The sequence below is a fragment of the Saccostrea cucullata genome, unplaced genomic scaffold (genome assembly GCF_032062105.1).
Source record: "Saccostrea cucullata isolate Sc308-1 unplaced genomic scaffold, CSIRO_AGI_Scuc_v1 ctg148, whole genome shotgun sequence".
Lineage (NCBI taxonomy): Eukaryota > Metazoa > Mollusca > Bivalvia > Ostreida > Ostreidae > Saccostrea > Saccostrea cuccullata.
The window spans coordinates 167,186-180,537 of NW_026931262.1; the positions used below are offsets into that span (position 1 = coordinate 167,186).

Below are 13,352 nucleotides of genomic sequence, written 5' to 3' on the forward strand. Positions count from 1 at the left end.
GGGGGAGGGATTCAAATATTCAAACCTCTGGGGATCAAACTTAGCACAACTAGAGTACTCCACAATATCTCATTTTATTATTATTATCTAAATTTTTTTCTTTATTTTATGAAATTTATGGATTGCATCTCAAGAAGTCAAAGGTGACAATTTTTTCAGAAAGCTTGTTTAATAAAAAAAAAAAATCAAAACAAACCCTAACAATATAATATTATACAATTGTTAATATAATATATTGATTTTACTTCATGAAATGCAGGAATATTTATGCTTCATATAATGTTAATTTTACAGTCCTTTCTTACAATAGCTTCACTATAATTGTGACATACATGTACATGTTTCAGCATGACAATTTTTATGTCATTGATTATCTATCTTTTATTTATTTATTTTTATTTGTGCAATATTTTGTTCAAACATTTTTTATTTGTTCAACATTTCTTTTCCTTGTTTTAAACTGGTGTTTATTTAGACTAGTGCTGCTGACTAAGATATGTTGATACTTAATAAATTCATAAGACAAGACTATTATATGTTGTTGTTATCATTGATTCAGATTGGGAAAAAGCAAAATAAAGTTTACATTGAATTTTAACCGCATTTTTTCAATATCAAACAAAGTGGGTTTGGGCAACAGTCACTCCTATAACAACGTGTTAAAACCCAAACTATAATACATGTACATAGAGGATATTCAATGTTTTGTATCATATGATTTCAGATTGGGATTTTTTATATTTTCAAGCAAAATAAAGTTTACATTGAATCCATTTAACAAAACATTGAATTTTCTATTTATTACATTTTTTTAAAAAAAATTCTGATTTTTCCTTTGCATAATACAGTCATAACAAAGTGTCATAGCTAAGTGAGATCAAAACACTGTAAACATGGATTTAGCAACATATTTTTGGTAATTTTGACAGTTTTATTCGCTGTCAGAATGGTTTATTTATTTTCAACTTATACCCAAGATTTTTTTATAGCAATCTTCATTACATTCGTCACACTGTGACAGGATATCATTTTGATATCCTTTCACACTGTGACAGGATATCATTTTTATTCAATGAATAAATTACAGTATTTCACGTGTAAAAATGTAATAAAGATGTATATCAACTGAAGATAAACTGATATTTTTGAACAATGTATATAATTATACAGAATAATATGTACAACAAAATCAGAAATGATATGGGGCCTTATTAAAATATAATTTATGCATAGCAATAGCTGCAATATTATCTCTTAAGTATAAATCAAATCACACAAGCATCAACCTCCAAAGGAATCAATATAAATTAATCTTTAATTTGATAATACATGTTTTTATGTATTGATTGTCATGTTTCAATTTTAGAAACTTGAAAAAGCAATATCTAATTTATAATCAGTTCAAGTTATTCAATTTTAATTTAGTTCACACTGAGAGGTGCTAAATAAACAATGTTTTACTTCTGAAATTTGAGCTCGACAGAAATGTTTTTTTTTTTTAAATAAGATTCAATTTAAAAATTTTGGGTAATGCTTAATTTGCGTTGTCGCTCTCTCTCTCTCTCTCTCTCTCTCTCTCTCTCTCTCTCTCTCTCTCTCTCTCTCTCTCTCTCTCTCTCTCTCTCCTGCTTTTACAGAAATAACTACTATATATAAGTAGTTGGGTTTTTTTTTTCAAGAACTTCAAACTGAGCTGATTTCTTTACCGAATACTTTTATTATTTATGAAATAGTTTATTTGCATTTATCTTTTGTTCTTTGAAGTATTTTTGCATAATTTAAGATAGAACCTGCATAATATACTTAATGTACCTCCTGAGATCTTTTTTTTATTAGAGAGGAGCTCGAAAAAATTCTTAATGAATTGTCTGAATCACTAAAGGTTTAGTTTATATTAAGGACAGATCGATGATACAAACTTTTATCCAGAAAGAAAAACTTGAAAATATAACACAAATTGAGCTATGTTTAAATTGATAAATTAAACTGCATAAATTTTCTGTACGGCTAATAAGCGTGAAACATGTGAAGGGGATAGCTGCAGAAAGATGAAATTTTGAACATTATAGAAATTTTACAATTTCTTATTTCAGAAAGGAGATGGGTGAACTTAGCGTGCAGAAAGCCCACTAGCTTCAGATATGTAAAATCATATTGTGAATTTAGTATTTAGAGTAAAGTTCTCATCATTGATTTTTATGAAATCATGATAAACAAAAAGTTTTGAGGAAAATTTATCGTCAAAATTCTTTCATAAAAAAATAATAATGCGGTATCCACTGGGTTCGAACCCTGGCAATAAAAACCAGAGTTGTCTTCTCTATTGAGACTAGCACGCTAACCACTACGCTACACAAGTCCTGATAAAGTATGGGATTTAAATCATGTTTGTGATATGAACATTGACTTATGGGACTTCAAGTATTTCTTGAAAAGATACGAAAGTTATGTCATAAAATTCTATTTTTAAAGTATAGTGGGTCTTTGCTCCATAATTTTGGAAACCAAAATATGTATGTTTGTATGCAAACTTTGAGGATTAACTTTCAAAAAAATGGAGAGAAGACCCACTCATATCGAAAAATAGTGTCACAGTGTGAAAAAATGACTCGTTTTGTCCTCTTTCGTATGTGTATAATATTTCATAGGCAAATAACTTCAATCTTCATGAGATTTGTGCAAGTTGTAGAGGTTTAACATAGAGTTTACTTTAATGTTAGATGAAATATTAATGGAAAATTTTGATATAATTGAGATTTAATTTTTCACCTTCATGTTGGCTTATCTCTCGTCATGTTCACCCGTCTCCTTTATTTTCCTAATAATTGTCCAATATAGCTCTAAAGAATTAAACATTTCAATCATTTTTTTTTTTTTTTTGGTTTGTTGGCTTGTTTGTTTTTAAACATGCATATGTCCTTAATCAGATTATTTTCGATGAAGCCCTTTTAACTCAGTCAAACTAATTACCAGGCGTAATTTACTCTGCCATCATCTTAACTCTAGTGTAGAACGCACCCTTTGTTCGTGTTGATCCACGCCGCTGTTACAACAACGCAGAAACATATAAGTAGCTTTGAGTAATGACTAATGAATAGGCGACTATCCACTTTTCAGCAAGATTCGCCATGCATCGGCTGTGTTGGGTTTGTGTTCTGTATTTCCTGAATGCAGTCCACAGTTTCCCGTAAGTACTGAATTTGAGCTTTATACACGTAGTTTATGTTTATCGTCCTAATAGATGTGAAAAGATTAATTAAACACATAACTGTAAAATTTAGTCATTCTTTCAACAGGTCCAGCACAATACCCTGATAAAGGTACACAGCTTGAGAAAGCTATATAACAAATACCTTGCTCAAGGTATTTTATGTAATGAAAATTCAAAAAAAATTCTTTTTAAAATTAGATACTGAAAGTCGAGTTCTGAGTTGTTGTCAGTGTGTCCACTCGTGCACGAAAACCACTCTGGTATCAAAAATACAGCATAAGAGAACGTCTCCTCACACGACATGCTTATATACTGATTTCTTTGTGTTTGAGTACTTTACATGCATGTATTGAGTGAATTTATTGGCAACTCAGAACTCGACTTTCAGTATTTAAATTTTTAAGATTTTTTTTTTTTGGAATTTTCATTAAATAAAATACCTTGATCAAAGTATTTGTAGTACCTTGATAAAGCTATATAGCTTTATCAAGCTATATACCTTTATCAGGGTTTTGTGCTGGACCCTTTCAATGCTATGATCCTTTATTTTCTTTGTTCCTATCCCCTGCAAGTATTTATTCCGAGCTTTAAATGTTATAAAGAACTCCGGGAGTTTGGTTCTGTTCGTAGTAAAATTGCTTGATTTCCCGATCTGCCAATATATGCAGTAACAAACAGAAATCATACACAATACGTGAAACGCTAGATCATGATTGGTTTGTCACCTAACACCTCCCTTCTCCCCACCATGGCTTATAGCCCAAACGATTGAAAATAATGCACTGTAATTTATGAACGAAGTGTAATTTAAAGTAATAAATTAGAAATATGTGTCTTAAAAATAGTAATTTTATCGTACTATAATCTGATAATTGTGTGACATGAAGACGCTTAGGTGTTTAGTAATTTTCAACATTGCTGCATGTTTTTCTGACACAAAATATGATTTATTTTGACAAATTATAGCTGGTACAGGAGTCCATGTAATCCAAAGTTTAAATTTGAGAACGTAAAAGATGATGAAAATGAAAAAAATATATATATTCTTCTTAAGGAATTTTTAAATAGTTAAGTTCGATTTCTTTTTAAATTATCCTATCATGCAGGTAGCCCACAGAGAAATCCTTTGATGATATTTGAATTTTTGGGGAGTAGGGGTGGGGGTTATTTTTTAACATAATGTACATGTATTGTCAATATATCATTGAAATCGAGTACAAGTTCTTATAACTTACAATGTCCTCTACAATTGAACTACACGTATTCCTTCATGCATATGTTTCTACATTATTACATGTATAGTGATAACTGAAAGCTCCGGTTCTTTTTTATTTTGATGAGCAATATTCTACACTCTCTTTTTACGAAAAACATGTTACTTTGAGACCTCGAAAATAACAACTTTTACAAAACTGGTATCTGGAGCCATAAAACTAAGACGAGCTCATTTTTAATCCCATTGAGTCTTTCTTTTCCATTATGTATCCCTTTTGAAAAAGCGAGACTAAGATCATAAGTGAGATTGTCTTAGTTTTATGGCACCGGGGCCAGAACCATTTTTGGGTTCTTGCATAAGTTATTAAGAGGTAAGAGGACGAAATGGAATTTTAAAAAAGAGTTTTCATAGAGGGAAATTAATTCGGAATTGTTGTCTTTGATCCTCAGTTCTAACAAACTGGGTGTTATCATGTTGCTACACAGGCATACATGTAGATGTAGCTATTGTGAAGATTTCGCGGAGCATTATGAAAGAAAACGATTTCTGCAAGAGAGATGATTGTATCAGTATATAGCGAAAGAAATATATGTCATATTAGCTTTTTTTTTAAATGTGTCATACTTTGTACAAATTAGTAAATAGCCTAACTACATTAATAAACATCTTGCGGGCAGAGTGTACATGACAGTCGACTTAAATTTTTGGTGAGGTTAATATGACTCAAGAAGGAATTTGACCGAATATAGAACAATCTTATATGTCGGAAAATGACCACTTAAAATTGTATTACGTAAGCTTTTTAATTTCCACCCCAGCTGGAAAAAATGAAGAGCCGAATTTCCTATTTGTCAAGTTTTTAAGAGGCATTCGTGATTTACAGACTTCTTTTTCGAGTGTGTGAATCCTCGAGTATTCCTACATCAACATGTAAATAAAGTTAATAGGGATTTGGGACACTTCTATCAGTGCACGAGCACCGAACAGCCTGGACACTTCTATCAGACCACGTAGTCCCGGTCACTTCTACCAGAATACGAACAAAGAAGCGGTTCTGACTTTTCTTTCAGAACACGATCGACGAAACTGTTCTACACTCTCTTATAATTGAACACGAGCAAAGAATAAGGTTCACTTTTGCCTTATTTGGCCCTGTGAATTTCTGAAAAACTGAAACTGCATAGTTTTAGTCAACAATACATTAAATATCACTTCGATCTTTAGTGAATGCGTATCTATAAAAAATGACGTCATTTTCTGGCTAGTCAATGCATTATGACGTCACAAAATGCGTCAATTTCCTCATATTCTCAAAAATACTACAAAACGGCCAATTTTTAAAGCTAGTTTTTGATATCTAATATAGAGCGCAACCTCTGATCTAAAATATGCAACTAGTAAATTATAGAACTGTTTCTGAGGTTTAAAAGACGTGTTTTATTTTTTTGAGATCAGAGAGTGCGCTCATATTATATTTCTTCACTGAAAATACTCAATTATACCTGTTTACCTAAAAATTCAAGAACATTACAATTTCATAAAGCCAGTTCTCCTAGACCTGGACTTATAGAAGAAAATTTTTAATAGGATATGAAAGCACCAAGTCTCTATTTTATTTTAATGCTTCAAATAGAAAATCAAGTGTTGATCAATTAATTGGTATATCTACAGGGCCATTTTATGCATAAAGTGAACCGACTTCTTTTAGATGCGGTTCTGAAGAAAGAGGTATCAGTGAAATAATTACAATGTAGCTATATTGTGACCCTTTGAACTGCCCCTTAGTGTTTCATAGATCTGCATGTTTTTCTTTACTTAATTTTTAAGTTTTGGGGATTTTTTGACCATGTCATATAATCAATATCTCCTATTCAAGACGATGTACAAACGTGATCAATAGTACCAGAGATACAAAAACACAAAATTTAACTTTCTGCGGCATAAATTATGCAAACATTTTTTTTTTCAAATATGGAAATGCTGCTATTAACTTCAGCAAAAACAGTAATTATGCAAAAGTAATCAGTTCGATTCCTTTATCTTCGAGCGTTACAGCTCTGCAAACACGAGTGCAAGTACTAGCAAATACAAATACATGTAAGGAGGTTTACAAGAGAATGAAATAATCCATATGTAAACACAATCAAAAGCAATCACTCAATCGAGAGAGAGAGAAAGAGAGAGAGAGAGAGAGAGCAAAAAAGTACCAACTCTATCGAGAGCAAGAATGGAGAGACGTAACGTCAGGAATTGATACTGATAGGAAATAATACGCTTAATCCGTTTTCAGCTTACATTTGCAGTATAGTCTAGATAATAAACATGTAGTGTTTTATATGAAAATAAAGGATTTTTTCTCACCAATAATGTTGTAAAAAAAAAAAAACTATTATTACAAGGTATGTACACATTAACAGACTACTATATTCCAGAATAACGTCGATTTTCTTCTTGTCCCGCTGTAACAGGAAAATACCTTCAACAGAGTTTATTCTAGAAAAAGGTTGAAAAATCTTCTCGCATCTCTTTGATATTTTACAGGATCGTTCTCTTACATCATATTTAGGCATAATATGTTTGTTGACAACCTCTGTTAAGAGAATAGATACCCACATCCTTTGAAATAAAAGTCCTTTATGATGTCCCATTCAATGAAAATATAATCCGTGTCTTGCAAATATGTCCCGCTGCGTAAATTACGCAATGTCAAATATATATTAATTAATAGCTTATTGATTTATTCCTAATTCAAGAGGCAATATTTATTAAAATTTCTATCAGTGGAAAGTACTGAGAAATTACTTTTGATACATATAGGTTTCATCAGATCTTACCGGTTAGTAAGAACAATACTGAAGAATCAAAATGTCTTGCGGAAATGTCCCCAGCTGCTTAAAATGACGTTCGACGTTCTAAGAATGCACGATTTGGGATATACGATATATTAGGTTATTTTGTTGATGGTAGATACTTATTTTAAAAGTCAGAAAATGTATTTACTGTTTACTGAGATTTTTATCAAAAAGTTAAAAATTATCATCAATTAATAAAAAAAAAAATAATTTTCCTCTCTCCCTCCTGTGTCTGAAACTCATCAGGCGGCAATTCAAAACAAACTATTTTTCAAGGATGGCCTAATAGAGAGCAAGAATAGAATATGACAAATCTTAAGAGAACAAATAAAATAGGGATCGACAAATATATGGGATACAAGGAAGAGTGGAAAGCAACAAAAAGGCCATAACGAGTTTGTAAAGAGAGCAAGAATGGGGAGCTTCAGGTCTTAAATATTTACTAGTTAGTCATTTTCCAACAGCAATTTAAAAGTCAAACGCTTTCTTTGTTTTAAGTTCGGGAATTAACATTGCAGCTGTTACCGATGAAATGCTAACGTGGGTTAATGTATTTTTCTGCAATTATGATAGCTGCATCCTTAATTTTCATGCAAACAAAGAAAAGTATTTTATTGTTTATATTCATATCTGTGCAAATTTCATTAAAAGCAAAATTTAGTAGTATCAATGTATGTTTCATTGATGGATCAGCCACCGCTCAAAACTCTGTAATGGTGATATGTTTAGCGATGATAGACTGATAAACGGTAATAATTTTTAAAAATTCTTTAAATCAGTTGATCTAAATAAAATTAAAAGAGACAAATCCATGGAAAACAAGTTAGAATGGAGAGTAGCAAATCTATAGAGAGCAAGTAAGAATGGAGATTAGCAAATCTTCAGAGAGATGTAAGAATGGAGAGTAGCAAATTTATAGAGAGAAAGTAAGAATGGAGTATCTATAAAGAACAAGTAAGAATGGAGAGTAGCAAATCTATAGAGAACAAGTTAGAATGGAGAGTAGCAAATCTATAGAGAGTAAGTTAGAATGGAGAGTAGCAAATCTATAGAGAAAAAGTTAGAATGGAGAGTAGCAAATCTATAGAGAACAAGTTAGAATGGAGAGTAGCAAATCTATAGAGAGTAAGTTAGAATGGAGAGTAGCAAATCTATAAAGAACAAGTTAGAATGGAGAGTAGCAAATCTATAGAGAGAAAGTAAGAATGGAGAGAAGCAAATCTATAGAGAGTAAGTAAGAATGGAGAGTAGCAAATCTATAGAGAGTAAGTAAGAATGGAGAGAAGCAAATCTATAGAGGAGCATGTAGGAATGGAGAGAAGCAAATCTATAGAGGAGCATGTAGGAATGGAGAGAAGCAAATCTATATAGGAGCATGTAGAAATGGAGAGAAGCAAATCTATAGAGGAGCATGTAGGAATGGAGAGAAGCAAATCTATAGAGGAGCATGTAGGAATGGAGAGAAGCAAATCTACAGAGATCAAGTTAGAATGGAGAGTAGCAAATCTATAAAGATTTTGACAAATTTACAGAGAGCAAATAGGAATGGAGGATCTATAAAGAGCAAGTAATAATTTAGAGACAAATCTATAGGCCTAGAGAGCAGGTAAAAATGGAGAGAGTTAATTAAAATCTATAGAGAGCAAGTAAGAATGGAGAGAAGCAACTCTATAGAGAGCGATTAAGATGCAAATCTATAGAGAGCAAGAATGGAGGGTTGCTTACTCGGTGAAAACAAAAATATTAAAATTTTTTGTTCTGTTCTTTTTGATAGAGACTTTTTCTTTACCGTGCCTGCCTCTGTCTACAGTGACCAGGAGTTTGATTTTTGTGTCTCCTTTCCTGGAAGTGCCTTCGATGGTGCTGTTGAAGTCAGTGTGGCCTTGAACTTTGAAGAAAAAGAGAGTATTGGGTATCCACCTCAAACATATCTCAGTGGTACGTAGATATTAATATTACAGGTGTTTTCTACAAAAGTACATAATAATATCATTTATAAACGAAACCAAGAAATCAGCTTAGGGAATAATTGCAGATGTGAGAACGTTTTATGAATAAACATAGCACGTGTTTATACAGTGTGTCTACCGGGGTATGTTTTGGATATATTTTCTAGTTGTGGGTTCAAGATTGATCTGATATAAACCATAATTTGGCATGCTTATTTTCAGTCTTGTCATAAATTTATTATTTATTAAAAAAAAAAACTTGAATGAGTCCATATATTGACATGACATAATTTTTAAGTCAAAATGAATAAACATATATATTACTGACGAATTTCTATAGTTTCAGATGCAATCAGTTGCCGAAAATTACGTGCTCCAAAACAAGAAGGGTTATGGACTTGTAATGTCACACTAACTGGGCACGGGATCGATGCTCGAAACCCATCAACCGGTTTACCCTCCGGAAAAAATCACAGCGCCTCCTATGAACAGTCTATTAGTGTAAGACCTCGCCGACAGGACCCGGATGTAACCCTTATACAGACGGACAAACCGTTGTATAAACCAGGGCAGTCAGGTGAGCTATACAGCCTGGCAAAGAGAAAAAATGCCATATCACAATAAAGTAATATGCCTGCAGAAAATCTTCCTTACCGAAACACATAATTAGAGAGAAAACTTTAACTGTATTTAATACAATTGTCTATTAATTAAAAGATGAAAAATTATGAAATGCATACTATATGTAATTCATAAATTGATTTCTTTTTTACAGTGAAATTCCGGATTATGCGATTGAAGGCTGATAACAACTTGCTTCCGGACACAGACAAGGTTGAATATGAATATATGTAGAAAAAAAACTGCTGGTCTAAATAAATAAGTTTTCTTATGATACCTGTGTGTAATATCATTGTTTATCATAAGCTCAAAGTATTTAGCAAAGATAAGCGAAATAGTTCTTCATACTAATTTTATTATGTAATAAATTGAGTGACGCAGTGGTTAAGTGCAAGTCTCTTTGAATCTTAATTCATTGTTTTGTCTGATTTGGTTTAATTCCAAAAGACTTACTTTTTCATAGAATAGGTTTTGCCCTTAGAATTTCATTAAAAACAGATTTGCTCTAAATATTAAAATCATATAGTTTGAAGCTATAGGCATTTTTTCGAACCTACTTGCCCAACTCCTTTATTATAACTTTGAGAATCATCATGTTGAATAAGACAAAAAGTTTAAATAAAAATTTTATGCCTAGAGCTCATGAATGACATTACGTTTCCTTTATTTTGTTTTGATATTGGTTGTATATGTATTTTAACAGACTGACCAAAATTCAATTAGAAATGTATTGAAAAAAAAATAATTCCGTGTATGTATTTTCTGTATATTTTTATATAGATCAAATGGGTTTACGTAGAGAACCCCAGTAACATACGTATCATGCAGTGGAAACAAGTCCCTACAACCAAAGGTGAAGGATTTTATTTTAAACGAACCATAATTACAGTCATTTCCTAAATTTACTTTTTTCAATATTAAAATACTTTATAGTATTGTGATTATTATCAGATTTTTTTTGCTACTATATAGTGTAATTGCACAAGAATCATGAATAAATATGAAGTACTGGGTTGAAATCCGAATAAGAAAATATTCCTGCTCCATTTTACTCCTTCTACTGTACCACTTCAGAAACAAACTCTCGGCTGAGAATTATCCAGACAAAAACAACTGTTAGTGAGCGCTGTATATTACTTGATGTCACAATTCGTTACTATTGTTTGTGTTGATTTTATCAGGTATCGCCACTCTGGAGATGTTGTTGTCGGAGGATCCGCCCCTCGGCACCTGGATGATCAAAGCCGTGTACAACGACAACAAGGAATACACCAACACGTTCTCCGTGGAGGAATACGGTCTGTGATTGTAGTAAAATAACAGTGTCATGATCATTTATAGTATTCATTTTTGACTTAAAGCCATATGTGGCGTTTTTTTCTCAGATAACCAAAATTAAAAATAATTATGATAATACTATTTGTTTCATTACTTTATATATGTATAAAGATAAGACTTTTCTGCAAAGTTCACAATTTAAATCATTAACTTATCCAACGTATCAAAAATTTAAAACTAATCCCGATTTATTAGTTTCAGAATAATTTATTCTTCTAGAATTTAAGATTGTGCATGTAAAAGTTTGCAACGGCAATGAAAGAAATATTTTGAACATCTTTATTTTGTGGGTCATTTTAAAATGCCTTATGGAAATTTTGAAGAAATTTTTACTTAAATGTGAAAATCATGCATTCAGATCCTGAGTGATGTGAAATTGATTTAAATGATTATGTACAGGAGAAACATGAAGGAATATCATATCTTCGAGTCATTTTTTTCTCCTTAAGGGTCAATAAGAATAAAAAAACTTGATCCATGAACAAAAATTTCTCTCCGAAAAATTGTAAAAGCTTTTTTTACAATGATCTAGAGCTTATCATTACAACATGGGGTTAGGCCGCGGGGCTGGCTTTGTGTTCGGAAAGTATCGTTACTCATAAAACTATAAATCTCAGAGGACATTTTTGGTTTATGCAATGCCAAAACTAATCCAAAATTGATTTGCTGACAATTTTGTAACATTTTCTTACAGTTTTACCGAAGTTCGAAGTCACCGTCACACCGCCCTCTTACTTACAGCCCACTTCTCGATCTATTGACGCCAAAATCTGTGCCAAGTAAGGCTAAGCTTGAACTGATTCACTTTTGATGTATTGCAATACATGTATCAGAAATACTATTCATATATACTATTTCAATGTTCAGTTGTAAAAAAGTTTAAATGGGTTTATGTATAACATTGATTTATTTTGTCTGTGTAGACCAATAAGATCACTTTTGTTTGACTCTAATTATCTAAGAAATGTTAACTTTAGATATACATACGGTAAACCGGTCCAGGGCCAGGTAGCGGTCAAAATCTGCTACCAATCTTCTTACTATTCATTTGGAATGCGATCTGGTGTTCAGTTTGAAAGACCGTGTACAGAAAGACTCCTAGAGGTGAGAGAGAGAGAAAGACAGAGAAAGATAGAGAAATAGAATAATACATGTGTCTATGTGCATTTATATTAGTTGATAATATTAGTATTTCGCTTTCACAAAAAAATTAAAATAAGTGATCGCGTATACCTCTACGTTTATTGTTTATTAACAACAAAATTGATCATTATTAATTAATTTTAAAATTATTAATGAACAAAATTATGTTCTATATATTTCAGTATTTAAGAAGTTTTCAATTATTTGTTGACAAATATTATTGAAATTAACCTCAGTTCATGATACCAGTAAGTTTTCTTATTAAACAGATCAATGGTTGTACAATGGTATCTGTGAATGCATCAGAAATCTACCTTAGCTCCAGACGATACAATATCTGGGGACAACTGAAGATCAGTGCCACAGTGACAGAGGCAGGAACTGGTATAGGGACTTCTTTTATTTGGATCATATACCTGACAAAAGCATGTCCCTGACATTAAAAGATAATTATCATGTAAACCGTATGTTCAAAGTATGATGACAATTAATAATTTACAATTCATTGTAAGGTGTCGTGTTGAATGGTGAATCAACTGGACCCAGACTGACAACAGAATCCTGTAGCCTTGAGATTACAGATGACACTGATGGATTCTTTAAGACAGTTTTCCCATACCGCGGGAAGGTGTGGTCATTTTTTTCCTGTAGTAATCTAATAAATTTTGTAATGCATTTATATATGCAATATATATATATATATATATATATATATACATGTATATGTATTGTTTAATGTATATTTGACATGTAAACATTTCCTAAAAAATACTTTTTTTGTAAAGGTAACGGCAAAAAATCCCGATGGTAGTCCAGCCGTCAACAAGACAATCTCGATTAGAGCGTCTAGTTACCAGCTGTATTTGTGGCGTTTAGGTCAGAATGTAACAACAAACCTCCAAGGTGAAGCTACATTCAGCATCAAAGATCTACCAAACAACATCACCTCATTTTCCTTAGAGGCAAGTTATTCAAAAATAAATTTATTACCGCCTAAAACATTAATTATATTAATATATATC

The 13,352-nt window shown here is 31.8% G+C and overlaps 1 protein-coding gene across 1 annotated transcript; it reads left to right on the plus strand.

The window, feature by feature from the left end:
• Nucleotides 1–3,049: 3,049 nt before the first annotated feature.
• On the plus strand, nt 3,050–13,301 carry LOC134232019 (alpha-1-inhibitor 3-like; the record flags this gene model as incomplete). Its single annotated transcript, XM_062713994.1, has 11 exons — nt 3,050–3,187; nt 9,054–9,217; nt 9,569–9,805; nt 10,004–10,062; nt 10,630–10,702; nt 11,031–11,147; nt 11,882–11,966; nt 12,165–12,291; nt 12,600–12,714; nt 12,843–12,958; nt 13,116–13,301. Coding segments are annotated over exons 1-11 (1,338 nt in total), but the record flags the coding sequence as incomplete, so codon positions are not given.
• Nucleotides 13,302–13,352: the final 51 nt, after the last annotated feature.